General features: G+C 32.5%; 1 protein-coding gene and 1 pseudogene across 1 annotated transcript; both read left to right on the top strand.

Moving 5' to 3' along the window:
• The first annotated feature begins 4,475 nt into the window (after window positions 1-4,475).
• LOC130674416 (UDP-glucose 6-dehydrogenase-like) lies at window positions 4,476-6,289 on the top strand (annotated as a pseudogene).
• Window positions 6,290-7,336: 1,047 nt separating this feature from the next.
• On the top strand, window positions 7,337-14,112 carry LOC130674406 (melanotransferrin-like). Its single transcript, XM_057479723.1, has 3 exons — window positions 7,337-8,841; window positions 8,924-9,012; window positions 12,557-14,112. The coding sequence occupies exons 1-3, from the start codon at window positions 7,735-7,737 to the stop codon at window positions 13,533-13,535; spliced, it is 2,175 nt and encodes a 724-aa protein (XP_057335706.1). The 5' UTR covers window positions 7,337-7,734; the 3' UTR covers window positions 13,536-14,112.
• Window positions 14,113-15,356: the final 1,244 nt, after the last annotated feature.

The following is a 15,356-nucleotide window of genomic DNA, read 5'->3' as shown; positions in this document are numbered from 1 at the left end:
CGACTCATGATGCGAAGCATCAGAGTGTGCTTTACGATCGAAAAATTTGTTTTACCTCACTTCGGCAACTATTTTAAGTATATTAAGCGTGAGTCACTCTTTGGCGATAGAAGTTTCTTTCGGATAATAAAACCAAACCAGATATTTCCAACTTTTACTGAACGCCATATGAAAAATAAAATTTACTTACTATAATTTGGAATATTAAGTTCAAGTAACAAATACAAAAATTATAAAACTAAAATTTTAACACGACCATTTTAAATGTTAAAATAACAAATTTAAATAGCAAAAGAAACATAAAAAGTACAGAGTTTAAATCTGAACTTGCATATATATCCATTACTAGAATCATAATTATACCAAAATATTTAAATAAAATTTTAAACCAAGTATAACAGATTTGAACATGTAGGTAAAAATATTATTTTTGAGGATTGTTAAAATAGAATATATTGTAAGCAGTGACAATCCTCATAGCCCAGGCTCGTAGTTTCAGGTACTTGGGACTCATACCTCTGACGTCAGAGTGACGTCAATCGCACCCCCATAGACCAGCTGGAATAGTGGGGCTAGAGAACAACGAAGATATATGTACGCAGTTACGGCACGACCCCCACTACTCTCATCAGGTAGAGTCACATCTTATACACCCGCAAACTTATACCTAAGTTAGATTAGTGTTAGTATGTGGAAGATTCTCGAGTAAGTGGTCACAATTTTAAAATAAAATAAAAACTTAGCGTAGGCTGTTAGCCACCTAATAATAATGTTTTAATCAGCTTCAAATTAGTGTAGGCTGGTAGCCACCTAATAATAATAAATTAAAATCAGGTTCAAATTAGTGTAGGCTGGTAGCCACTTAATACGTGTGAAATAAAATAAAAAAAATTCATTTAAGTTGAAGAAATGCGGTAGTTAATGTACAAGTTGAATCTAAAAAAAAAAACAAAATAACATCGAGAAAGCAACAAAGCTCATGCAAGACACAAGTAAGTCAATCTCTCTCTATATATATAGGGTAACTAGTCCGGTCTGTGACCACCCACCAGTGAACGACCGGTATGCAGAAGAATGATCATAATAATTTTAAAATTAATTTAAAAGTTATTATTTACTTGTAAATGTAATCTAACATGTCTTCATTATTATTAAATCACAACGAATTGAAGTGATCTATAAAATTATCATTGAAAATAACTAAAATTATATAGAGGATTGAAGAGTTATTAAAGAAATATTGAATTTGAACATAAACGTTTGAAAAAAAACATTTTTAAAAACGATGTTTCAATAGTAGTAATTGATTTTTTTATAAAACAGTAAATTTATAATCATTTATATAAGTATCCCAGCAAACGGGATCGCATTGAATCGCATTCAGTTTTCTATCCGATTCAATCCTGTTTTTGGAATGGCCGTCTTGTCAATCCGAATCAATGCGATTCAATGCGACACGTTGATATAGGCTAAGTAGGAAATTTTTTTTACCGATTAACCCAAAATTCTAGATTACCGATAGCCGAAGTTGAAAAATTTCAATACGATTATAATATGACTCAAAAATAATTGAGAGAAAAAAAATTATTTTAATACAGAGTGTAAATAGAAAACATCTAGTAAAATTATAACTTTTGCAATCATTTTAATGATATCATATTTTTTTAGTAAAATAATTCACTAAGCATGAAAAATTGAATGACTGTGAAAATAATTAAGTTTAAAGGCATGCATTTATTTATTTAAAAAATACAAACTATTGAACTTTGTTAAAATATAAATATTAAGGGAGATAGCCACTGTGAGGATCGAAAAAATAGATGATTTTCGGGAATTTTTTTGACTGGAATAATAAAGAAATTTGGGGATCGGGTTTTTTTTTTGTTTTATAATGTATACATTGAAGATAATTCTCCTAAATTTTCATCAAAAAATATTATGTTGTTATAACGTTATAAACATTTTTGTGGAGCAACAAAAAAATTTTCCCCACCACGGTGTCATCTCTAACTCAAAAACGGATTATCAGAAACAAAAAAACCAAACGGCGTTGTAATGTGTATGCATGTGGTTATCGTTCCACGTAGGGGATTTTGAAAATTTGGATTTGAAAAAAAATGGCGACATATTAAAAATTTTTTCGTTTTTTTTTTCTCATTTTTTTGGATTCAAACAGCCCTAAAAAATCTTAAAAATCAAAATTTTCAAAATTCACGTGCAACTTTAGCTCCTGAATAGACGAATACGGCATAAAAAAAAGTTGCGAATCGGTTCATATTTATGCAAATTACAGATGCCACCAGTTCAAAAAAAGTAGTTTCGAGAAAAACGCGTTTAAAGTTTTTAGTCGATGCAACGGTCAGTTGACGCACTGTCACAAAAATGACTATAACTTGGAAAATATTCGGAATTTTCATATAAAACTCTAGATACATATTTTTGAACATAGACACTAGACTGATTCAAAAAAATCGACTAATTTTTAACTTCCCGCTAAGAAAATTGTAAATTTTCAAAAATTCGGGAAGTTATCGGTTTCGGTCCGATTTTTTTTTTCTGCATTATATCGAAAATATTGTTGGAAATGACGAAAAAAAAAACTGTGAAAGTTTGAGCTCTTAATATTAATATTAACAACTGCCGCATCGCAATTTTCTAGTTCCCGTTTAAATAACATGGGAAAATTTATTTTTCAAGCTTTGGAATTTTGTAGCTCTCGGTAGGACCAATACTTTCAAATGTTCAAGACATATTCTTGCAGGAAATTTGACGCTCTACAAAAAAGGTCTCTTATAATTTTTCGATATTTTTATTTCTTCAAAAGTTATTCAAAGTTTAAGTTATATTGACGATAAATTTCTACATTTTTTAAATTTTTTGACGCAACCATTAACTTTATCCGAAAATTTTAGAGGACATTTTTATAGAGCCTTTTATTTCCTACAACTTATCTCAGAGAAAATTTTTGATATTTCTCACAAGTCGTAAGTTATTCGCAATTAATTGAAAATTTAATATAATTAATTTTAAGCAACAAAATTCAGATTATTTAAGAATATACACTTTGATTTAATAAAAAAAAAAAAAATTTTTTTTTTTTAAATCTCACAGTGGCTATCCCCCTTAAAAATGTCAGATAGACAAATAGTCTAGTCGAGAAGTGAGTTTTCTGCGAAAAATCGTTAAGACACTCTTAAAAATATGGCGGTTGGTGAATTGGATTCAGAATTTAATTCTGGGAAATGGGTATTTTTTTATTTATCCGCCATTACAAATTGCATTTGTTACAAACAAAAAACGAAGAGACGAATAGGGAGTCTCCGTTTTGTAGCTATAACTTCAAAAATATTAAAGATATCTGAAATTTAAAAAAAAGATTCTAAAAGAGGAGAAAATTTTAGTAAAATAAGTCTTGACTCCCCGAGTTGTAGCTCCATTATTTATTATTTTAATTAAACGTTGAAAGTTGGGCTCCGCGCGGCCGTTTCGGTGCCTAGGCGTCGCCGCAAAGCAAAGTATGCAACACAAAATAATTTTTTTATAACATTCAATATTAATTTAAAAATCTAAATAAATTATAGTGTCATCTAGACACTTAAAGGAATATAGCCCCGCAAAAGAATAATTTTTTAGCTAGATTTTTGTTTACGTTATTTAATTGTTAATTAACAAATTTTTCGAAGACTTGAGTTTTGTGTTGCATACTTTGCTTTGCGGCGTTAAATTAAAATTATAAATAATGGAGCTACAACTCGAGGAGTCGAGACTTACTTAACTAAAATTTTCTCATCTTTTAGAATCTTTTTTTAAATTTCAGATATCTTTAATATTTTTTAAGTAATAGCTACAAAACGGAGACTCCCTTTTTGTCTCTTCGTTTTTTGTTTATAACAAATGAAATTTTTAATGGCGGATAAATTAAAAAATTCCCATTTCTCAGAATTAAATTCTGAATCCAATGCACCAATCGCCATATTTTTAAGAGTGGATCCTTTTTCATTTGAAGGCTGATATCTCAGCAGCAAATTGATTTACGAAGAAAAAAGAAATGCAGATTGTAGCTGAATAAATTTCCTAAGCGAGTCATGAATTGGTTTTTTTAAAAAAATTTTTCCCGGCCCCGTAGACCTTAAAAACAAAACCAAAAAATTTAGAAAAATTTTGTCTCGACCTTTTTCTTATGATTCCGCAAAAACCGTGGCTCGAAAAAATATTTTGCTGGAATATCTTCAAATTAGAGATTTCAAGCTTCAATTTGCTCTTTTGTTTCTTCGATACGATCATTTTTCACGAAAATACAGCCTTCCAAAAATTAATAAAAATTTTATAAAATTTTTTTGTTCCTTTAATTTTTTGGATAAGTGTAGTTGGTGCATTCATTGTTATTAATTATCGGGTACTGTCAGTTGGAGACATTCTCGAATTTATCAGCTAACTGGGCTGATCATTGAATTTATAATTAAAAAATTTTAAAAACGACGTTGGATCTGACCTGAGTAAATACATAATTATTTAAATAATTATATTTTATTTAAATGTTAATTTTTTTTTAATGATTTTTATTGTAAATGTTTTAATTGGAGGTATTTAATGATCGATTTGATGTTTCAGACTTGAAAATGACAATCAAAAAAATTTGTGGCATTGGTGCTGGGTTTGTAGGTGGTCCAACATGTAGTGTAATAGCACTGAAGTGTCCGGATATCCGTGTGACGGTTGTTGATAAGAGTAATGAGAAGATAGCTCAGTGGAACTCGGAGAAACTGCCGATTTATGAGCCGGGTTTGGATGAAGTGGTCAAGAAATGCCGAGGAAAGAATTTATTCTTCTCTACGGACATTGAAGCTGCGATACAGGAGGCTGATTTAATTTTTATTTCTGTAAATACACCGACCAAGACATTTGGGAATGGTTAAGGCCGTGCCGCTGATTTAAAGTACGTTGAAAACACAGCGAGAATGATTGCTGAGGTGGCAACTGATGATAAAATTGTCGTTGAAAAGAGCACGGTGCCTGTTAGAGCTGCTGAAAGTATCATGAATATTTTACGAGCTAATCATAAACCAGGCGTTTCTTATCAGGTATTGCTTATTGTTTTGTTTAGTTTATTGTTAATAAAAATAATAATTGTTAAACTTATCATTAATTTGTTTGTTGTCGTTGTAGATTCTTTCAAATCCTGAGTTTTTAGCTGAAGGAACAGCAATTGATAATTTAGTGAATCCAGATCGTGTTTTAATTGGAGGTGAAGATTCTCCGAAGGGACGCGAAGCTATCGAAAAGCTCTGTAATATGTACGAGCACTGGATTCCACGTGAAAAAATCTTTACCACCAACACGTGGAGTTCCAAACTGTCTCAGCGGCTAATGCATTTTTGGCTCAGCGAATATCCAGTATCAATTCGCTGTCGGCAGTATGTGAAGCTACTGGAGCTGATGTATCTGAAGTCGCAAGAGCCGTTGGTTTGGACTCGCGAATTGGTTCAAAATTCCTTCAAGCCTCAGTGGGTATCGGTGGCTCTTGCTTCCAAAAAGATCTACTCAATCTTGTATACATATGCGAGTGTCTTAATTTACCAGAAGTCGCTGCTTATTGGCAACAAGTGATTGATATGAATGAGTACCAGAAGTCTAGATTCTCGAACAAGATCATTGAGAGTCTTTTCAATACTGTCACAGATAAACATATCGCGATGTTAGGATTCGCATTTAAAAAAATTCTGGAGACACCAGAGAAAGTCCTGCTATCGCTGTGGCCAAAAATCTACTTGACGAAGGGGCCGTTCTTCATATTTACGATCCCAAGGTATTTCATTTACGCAATTTATAATTATTAAAAATTCCAACAACTTTAGAATAGAAAAGATATATCTTAATCAATTTTGTTTTTATGATTCCACAGGTAGAAGAAACTCAAATAATTGATAATTTATCAGCTGTAGATATCGATGACGTTAAAAATCGCGTTAATATTTTTGACAATGCGTACAGTGCTACCAAGAACACTCATGCCATTGTCGTATGTACAGAGTGGGATGAATTTATTGTAAGTACACCTCATCAAGTGTACAAAAACGTATTCTTCTATTGTCTAACATTTATTTATTTCCAGGAACTGGATTTCGAACGTATCTATGCAGAAATGACCAAACCGGCGTACATATTCGATGGTCGTAAAATTCTAGACCATGAAAAATTACAAAAGATTGGTTTCAATGTCCAAACGATTGGTAAACGTGTGTCGCGGATCGCTATTTCTAGGACTTGGGGCAGCCTCACACAGATGTAAATTTTTTATAACTAATAATAATTTCAAGTATTAATCGCATTTAAATGCAGTATTCATTGGTAAACTACTGATGACGCAAGTCATTAAAAAGTAATATTTAATGCAATTTTGCAGATTGATAGACGCAGGAAGTTGGAACCACGATATTATGACGGTATGTTTTATTTGTTTTCAAAATTTCTGAAGTTGTTTCAATTCTGTTATCATTAATTTACTCTATTGTTGTATGATATGATACGACTAAGCTATTTTTCTGATTTATATAGTGCGACGTCACAGTGACGCGCACTGCGACGTCGCAGTCGTCCACTAGGGGTTATCTGAAGTAAAACAAAATTCATTGTAATCTGTATGAATGTAGTGATCGTTGTACGTAGCCGATTTTTTTTTATTTTTATTTTTCAAAACATGGCGACCAATTGAAAATTTTTTCATGTTTCCACCCTTTTTTTTTGTATTAAAGCAGTCTTAAAAAATAGTAACAATCAAAATACAAAAAAAAATCGGCTAGCTATTGCAAAGACGAATAAAACAAAAAAAGTTGAAAATCGGTTGATAGTTGCTCGAGCTCGATGCAACCCGTTCGAAAAAAGGCGTTTTGAGTAAAACACGTTTAAAGTTTTTAGTTCTCTTACTGTAAATCCATGTAACTTCCAAAATATTATTATTTACATCAATAACTGTAACTCCGTTAATTCTCGGAATTTTAACTAAAAATTTTCTCCTATATTTCCAAATGTATAAACTTTAAATTAAAACGTAAAAAAAAGTCTAATTTTTGTATATTTCACAGTCGCTATCCCTTTAAAAAAGTGTTCGCTATAGTAAACTTCAATACGTGACATAATGAAAAATTTTTTGTTAATTATTTTTGAACTTCCGAATTTTCGTTCGAGTACGAAACGTAAAAAAACACCTTTTTTTATTTTTTTGAATGTTCTTTCAATTCGTATTTTTAAGAAAATCGAACTCCATTTAAAAATAAATAAATAACGTACTTGTTTTATGAAAACGTTAAAACGTAACTCACTATAATTTATTTTCCAGGTCAATACCTCAACAACTATGATTCAAAGAACAAAAACAATCAAAACTACAACTATAACACGAATTCAAATAATTTTGACAGCTTTTACCCCAACCTTGATCCCTCAATACTAAGCCCCAACCGATCTGTCAACGCTGTCAACACTGGCGTCAATCGAAACAATACTTTGGTCTTTTGTACAACCTCTAAAGCAGAATACGCAAAATGTAACGCCTTCTCTGTGGCAGTCGATCGAGAGATCGGTCAATTCGGCCGTCATTACGTTGCGGTAAGCTGTTACGCAGCTTCTAAGAATGAAGAATGCATGACTCTTCTGGACTATGAGACCGTACACTTGACAACATTGGACGCTGGAGAAGTATTCATCGCTGGTCGCTAACACAGTTTAGTCCCAATAATGCAGGAAGTAGATCTGAATCGCCTTCAGATCCAATATGCAGTCGCAGTGATTAAGAAAGAGACTTTAAGTGATGTGTCATTCCTGCATGATCTTCGAGGCAAAAAGGCCTGCTTTGCCGGAACTGAGACTCTAGCTGGTTGGATAATTCCTCTTCACACGTTGATGAAGCACGGTGGTCTCGAAGTAATCGACTGCAATGATCACGTAAAATCGACGATAAACTATTTCGGACCTTCATGTGCAGTCAACTCCCTGGTCAATCGCTACAACCCATTGGGTGACAATTCGGACCAACTTTGCAAGCTTTGTATCGGAGAAATTCCTGGAGGAAGATGTACCAACGCAGATCCTTATGCTGGGTACGAAGGAGCCTTCAGATGTTTGATCGAAGCTGGTGAAATAGCTTTCTTATTGCACTCTACAATTGACGAAGTTTTGACTTCAAATTTTAATTACAACTCCGTAAAAAAATCTGACTTCGAACTCCTGTGTCCGGATGGCAGCCGCTCGGATATTGATAATTATCGGAACTGTCACTGGGATCAGGTTCCTACGCGTGCAATCGTGGTCTCCAGTGCAATAAAACTAGAAACCAGGCGATTATACCAGAAGTTCTTTGAAAAAGCTGCTAAATTATTCAGCAGGGGCTTCGTTGCCAATTCAACCCGAACTGGAGATAACTTACCCAGTGGAAATGATCGATTTGATAACCGGTTCAATAATAATAATTACAATAACGAAGGATACGGAGTGTTTGGAAATGAAACAAACCGAGGATTCCGTGACGAGAATAGAGAGCAAGTGAATTCAAATTCAAATTATGATACCAGCAGTAACAGCAACTGGAACGACCCGTTGGCAGTCAGGCCGTTGGAAGTCTTCGATTTATTTGAAAGTGCTCCTAAATTTGGAAACACCCATAATCTATTGTTCTCGGATAGTGCAAGAGATTTCATATCATTGCCCGAAAAGGACCAGACTTATGCGTCTTATTTGGGAAAGAAATCCGAAGATGCTATTCTGGGAGTGAGGAGCTGCCCGATCGAGAGGATGAAACTTTGTGTCACTTCGAAGCCTGAAATTGATAAGTGTGTTAAGATGAAGGTAAGAAATTGGATATAAAATAGAGGAAAAAACAGTAACTATCAAAGGGTCAAGAATGCAACTAATAGAGATCGTTTTTCAGGTTGCGATGAAGGCGCAGTTGTTAAAACCGGAGCTTGACTGCGTTCTTCAACACAGTCAGATCAAATGCATGCAAGCTATTGAGAATGGGTAAGTGTTGATAAGTTAGATTGATCTAAGTGATGATTTTGAATAATTAATCTCCGTACCTTAGTGGCATTCTTAAAGAAGTTTTATGTAAATCTGTATTTTGAGTCTTAGGCAAAGTCTGCATTAGACTGATTCAAAAAAATCGACTATTTTTTTTTTAAGGACACACACTCAGAAGTTTCAGTAGGATAAAAGAAGACACTTGTTAAAATTTGAGCCCTTAATATTAATATTAAATACTTTCTGATTGCGATTTTCTATTTCCCATTTAAATCACATGGGGAAAAATAAATTTCTGTTTGGACTTTTATACCTCGGTAATGGCGTTGGTACAATAAAGCCCTGGGCATATTTTTCTAGAGAATTTAACGCTCTACAAAAAAGGTCTTTTATGAATTTCTGATAAGTCTATCTGTTCAAAAGTTATTTGAGCTTGAAATCAAATTTATAGTAAATTTCGAAATCTTTTTACTCCTCCAGCGAATTTATCCGACTTACCACAAAATGTCATGAAAACTTTTTTGTAGACAATTTTACCCCCTACAAATTATTTTTGATGAAGTTATTTAAATCTCTGTATTGCTTTCTAGTTGTTTCCATTTTGATGTCAACCTCTAGGAATCGATCGGAACACTATTTTTGCTAAGAGCTTGTCATTAAAATAGAAATAACTAGAAAGTTATGCAGAATTAGAAAAAACTTCAACACTGATAATTTGTAAGGAATAAAATTGTCTACAAAAAAGATCCCATGACATTTTGTGATAAGTCTGATAATTTCGCTGGAAAAGTAAAAAGATCTCGAAATTTACTATAAATTTGACTTCAAGCTCAAATAACTTTTGAACAGATAGATTTACCAACTAAACATTGAATACCTTTTTTGTAGAGCGTAAAGTTCCCTATAAAAATATGTCTTGGGCTTATTTGTACAACACGCTATTAGCGAGATATAAAATTCCAAACTTACAAAGGGCGTAGCAGGATAAGCATATGAAATGTGCCCCCGCTCCGAATTGATTATCCTTTTGGTATGTTATGTAAGTATCTTGCATGAAGCTGCTCACCAATTTTTGGATAAAAATATTGATTTTTACATTAGATATTTAAAAAAACGAAAAATCGCAAAAAATTTTTATCTCGAGAACTACTTGACCGACATCGTCTGTCCAGTGCGAGATTTTTCTTTGAGTTGCACTCAAATTATAGATAAAAATTTAAAATTCTCCTAACAAGAAGAAGCAAAAAAAAAAAATTTTGAAATTTTCAAAATCTTTTTTTTTAATCATTTTTGAAATAATACCCCTCCCATTTTTTTTCTATAAATTCTACTTATTTCAATCTATATTGAAGAAATTTTTTCAAATTTTTATAAATGGTAGATCATCAGTAGAAAAATATATGAAATTAAAGTCAATTTTTATTTATTTTATCAAATATATATATTTTATTTTATTTTATTATTTTTTTTTATATCTGGTGTGAAAATCAATATTTTTATCCGAAAATTGGTGAGCAGCTTTATGAAAGATACTTACATAACATACGTAAAGGATAATCAATTCAAAGCGGGGGCACTTTTCATATGCTTATCCTGCTACGCCCTTTTTTATCTTATGTTATTTAAACGGAAATTAGAAAATTTCAATCAGGGAGTACTTAATATTAATATTAAGGGCTCAAATTTAAACAGAGGTCATCTTTCATCTTACTGCAACTGTTGAGTGTGTGTCTCTGAAAAAAAAATAGTCAACTTTTTTGAATCGTTCTAGTCTGCATAATCAGTTATGGGGAAGTCTAAGCAAGATACTCCCGTGTGACAACATAGGTAAATCTGTTGTAATGCCTAACTGAGATAGTTGCGTGAGATCCATTAGGTCAGGCTTGCTGTATAATCGCTTAAGATTCCAGCAGAGGACTACCCTTACTTCGTGAGCCGTGGATTCTGCATTAGTACAACCGGGCCAAAAAATTCGATCTGTTTCAAAATAAATGATAAATTCAATTAATTTTTATTTAATTTACGTTTTTAAATCGCATTGATTTTAGATGGGAATTTAATCAGTTTTTGTCCTTACTGTCCTCTACTCAGGCCAATATCAGACTTGCTTTCGTATTATATTTAGTCCGTTTACAATTTCCTTTTGAACAAAAATATAACTTTTCACAAATATAAGTAATGATAATAACAATCTAGATTTATAAATTTATTTTAATTTTCTTGATATTATAACGTAATTGTTTTTTAAAACAACCAAACAAAAACAGCTTAAGATTTTTATAAAAGATTAAAAACAGATCAATTGGTTCAAATACAGGTCAATTAGTCCGAATGTAGTATGGTTAGACTAAAATCAGATCGAATTTTTTGACCGGGGAAATTTCCGAAAGTATACTCGGGTCGAAAAATTTGATCTGATTTTAGTCTAACTGGACGGTATTTAGACGACTTGGTCAGTTATTGAACTTCTATCAAATTTTTAATCCGTTTTTGATCTACCCGGACAACAAATTTGATCTGATTTTAGTCTGATTGGACTATTTGATCTGTTTTTAATCTTTTAGAAAAATTTTAAGCTGTTTTTGATCTGTTGTTTTAAAAAACAATTGCGTTCCGGACAGACAAATCTTGATTAATTCTTGAACTTTAAAAAATTTTAGTTATGAAAGTTTTTAAGGACTAAACTATATTAAATCATGGACTTGTAATATTTTTTATTTATGGGCAATATTTATAAAAAATATATTAAGTTACAGAATTGATTATGTTTTGTTTACTATTTATTTAGTGTCTTTTGTTTAAAAATGTCGACAGTTAATGAAAGTTTGACAGCTTTATGTTTTAGTTGTCTTGACTGAATATTTATAGTATTGAATAAAAGTAATAAAATAACTCTTTAAATGTCAAGAAATTTTCCTTATTTACTGGATAAAATCGGAAATATTTTGGCATTAAAAACCATTAAAATTCTTGTGACATCTTATTACGGAAGCGCATTAGCATGTTTCAAATGTCAAGAAAATTAAAATAATTTCATGAATCTATATTATTATTATTTATATTTGTAAAAAGTCCTGTTTTGATCTAAAAGCGATTAAAAACAGACTAAAAATTATAGTTAATAAAGTCTGTTTTTGTCCTTAAAAACAATTGAACACAGACCATGAATTATACTAAAAAAAGTCTGTTTTTAGTCTAAACGCGACTTAAAACCGACTAAATATCATACGAACATAAGTCTGATATTGGCCTGGATAAGGAATAGTACAGGCAAAAACAGATTAAATTCTTATACAAAATAAATACGATTTATAAACTTAATTTCAAGAAAAAATATTTGAATTTATCATTTATTCTAAAACAGATTTAATTTTTGGCCCGGGTACTTACGAAATATATCTCTCAGTTTTGTTTCAATCCTCTGCAAGAGACTTGCTGAAGGACTTTCGTTGAATAAATTGCTTATGACAATGATACTAGGGTACTTCTACCTCCACCAAAATGGCATCCTAATAAAAGACTAATAATTACTTGTGAATTACAGCATTGCAGATGTTGCGGTTCTCGATGCCGGGGATGTCTACACAGCCGGTTTGATGTACAATCTAGTGCCTTTTATGGCCGAAGTCTACAACTTACCAACCCCCGAGTACTACGTGGTAGCAGTAGCCAAAGAAAACGATCCAAGCACTGACATAACTTACTTGAAAAACAAATATACCTGCCACACGGGAATCAACACTGCCGCCGGTTGGATCTACCCCTTAGCCTACATGATCTCCAACCAATGGATCCGTGGATACGGATGCGATTCAATCCGCGCAGCCGCTGAGTACTTCACCAAGTCTTGCGTACCTGGTGCGTTGAGTACAGAGTACAACATCGGAGTGCCCTATGACAACATGTGTGATCTCTGCCATGGATTGAGTTCCCATTACTGCCGTCGTGACGCAACTGAAGACTATTTTGGTCACACTGGTGCTCTTCGGTGTCTAGTAGAAGGTGGTGGAGAAGTTGCATTCGTAAAACATACCACAGTATTCGAGAATACTGATGGCAAACGCAAGGAGTTCTGGGCCCGAAACACTTTTACAAAGGACTTTGAACTCCTCTGTCCAGATGGTACACGAAAGACAACGTTGGAGTATGAGACCTGTAATCTGGGCAAGGTCAAATCCAACGCCATTGTAGCACGGGGTGGAGAGTATGGCTTCAATCATACCGAGATTAATGCGTACATCAATTTGTTTGTATACGCCCAGCAGTTCTACGGAAGCAAGGAAGCTGATGAGTTCAGCTTCAGCATGTTTTCCAGCATTCCACCCTATACGGATCTTATATTCCAAGATGCCACGCAGCAGTTAGTTATTATTCCTAGTGAAATGAGAGAGTTCAGTAGGTATTTAGGACCAGATTTCATGCGTGCTAGGAGAATTGTCGACTGTGCTGCCGGTGCCAGTACTATTGAGTACTCGATACTCGCTTTATTGAGCGTTGGAGTAGCTTTACTTCTTAGTAGATAGACTTGTTAGTGTTCAAGGGGACAGGTAGAGAGAAATCAAGCCGTTATCAAAAATCCTGAGGTTAAAATTGTTTTGATATCGTGCACGGAGAGAAATGTTTCGTAAATACTCCTATTGCGATAAAAAAGTTTAGTAAATACTACTTTGCTATCTAGTACTAAGTCCACGAAAAAAATGAGCATCTGAAATTATACTATTTTGTATGGTGAGATTTACGTTACGGATAGGAAGGGCTCCTGTGTTGCCAAGAGATTATTTTTAAGTAAAGTTTATGTTGCTTTATGTAGATTTACCTTCCCTGTATGAGAGTAGTTTCCTAAACAGCACGGTAAGAATTACTGTGCTGAGTAGCTGCTATCTCTCTGCAGTGACGCCAGCGCTGCTAAGCAGTCATAAGTCTTAGCTATGGCAGTGAATTACTCAAGACAATTCTTCGACGATACTCCCCACTTTTTTAAAATTTTTAATGATCATGAATTTTTATAACTATTTTAGAAACTTCATTTATTAATTAAAAAAAAATTCGAGCAATAATTTAAAAAATAAAAACGTAATTATAAATTCACCGGGATATATATTTTTAAAAAATTACTTATAGTTTTTTTACGTTATCTGTTTAACAAAATTCGTTAAATAAATTTCGGTAAAATCTTCATGTCAAGATAATAAGTCGAAATGTCAAATATTTTAGGCTACAATTTTTTTATTAAATTTCGTGAAACAGGTGATTCGAAATAACTGTGAGTTATTTTTTTAAATCTATATATCCTGACGAGATTGTAAATATCTTGCCTTTTTTTTAAATTAATGTTTTAATTTCTTAGTTAAAATTAATACAGTTATTAGCTTACGAGTATTATGATTTATTACTCAATAGAATAAAACTTACAACTTATCACAACAGACACGGATACTTTTTTAAATGTTCAAATACTCTAGAGCAGCACAGTAATATTTACTGTGCTCGTACAGACATTTTCACAGTATATTGGAAGCGCCATCAAACACAAATTTTCATTACTATATCGCATACATGGAGAGAAATTTATGGTAACAATTACAATATATTATGGAAATGGTTCCCATAATGCATGGTAACCGGTTTTCTTGAAATGTTAATTATAGCAACGGCACCCATATATTGTAGTTATCATTACTATAATATTATAGTAATCGTTACCATAATACATGGTAACGATTACCATAATATTATAGTAATCGTTACCATTATATTATGGTAACCATTACCATGATGTATGGTAACCATTACCATAATATATGGTAACCATGACTATAAATTAAGGTAATGATTACCATAATATTATGGTAACCATTACTACATCATTATGGTAACCATTACCATAACATTATGGTAACTATCACCATATATATGGTAACCATTACCATAATATCATAATAATCGTCACTATAATATTATGGTAACCATGACCATAATATATAGTAATGGTTACCATACATTATAGCAATGGTTACCATATTACATTATGGTAATGATTACGATAATATTATGGTAACGGTTACCATGTATTATGGTAACCATTACCATAATATTATAGTAATGTTTACCATAATATTATCGTAATCATTACCATTATTCTTTAACATGCGATATGGGAAGTATTCCCATACTTATGGGAACTTTTACCCGAAAGTATGGGCCTATGTCCCATAATTCCAAGTAACCATTACCATAACGGCATGGGATGATATTTCATAAACGTACTAGGAACGGTTACCATAAATTTCTCTCCGTGTAGGAATTATTACTAGGCTGTTTAAGATACATCACCAATACTGTTT

This window comes from Microplitis mediator, chromosome 9 (genome assembly GCF_029852145.1).
Source record: "Microplitis mediator isolate UGA2020A chromosome 9, iyMicMedi2.1, whole genome shotgun sequence".
NCBI lineage: Eukaryota > Metazoa > Arthropoda > Insecta > Hymenoptera > Braconidae > Microplitis > Microplitis mediator.
The sequence above is the reverse complement of the archived record's forward strand: the minus strand, read 5'-3'. Positions and strand labels throughout refer to the sequence as shown.

Coding starts and splice junctions, on each gene's coding strand:
- LOC130674406 (XM_057479723.1), top strand. CDS start 7,735: ATGCAGGAAGTAGATCTGAATCGCCTTCAGATCCAATATGCAGTCGCA. Junction 8,842..8,923: donor ATAAGTGTGTTAAGATGAAG/GTAAGAAATTGG, acceptor ATCGTTTTTCAG/GTTGCGATGAAGGCGCAGTT. Junction 9,013..12,556: donor ATGCAAGCTATTGAGAATGG/GTAAGTGTTGAT, acceptor TGTGAATTACAG/CATTGCAGATGTTGCGGTTC.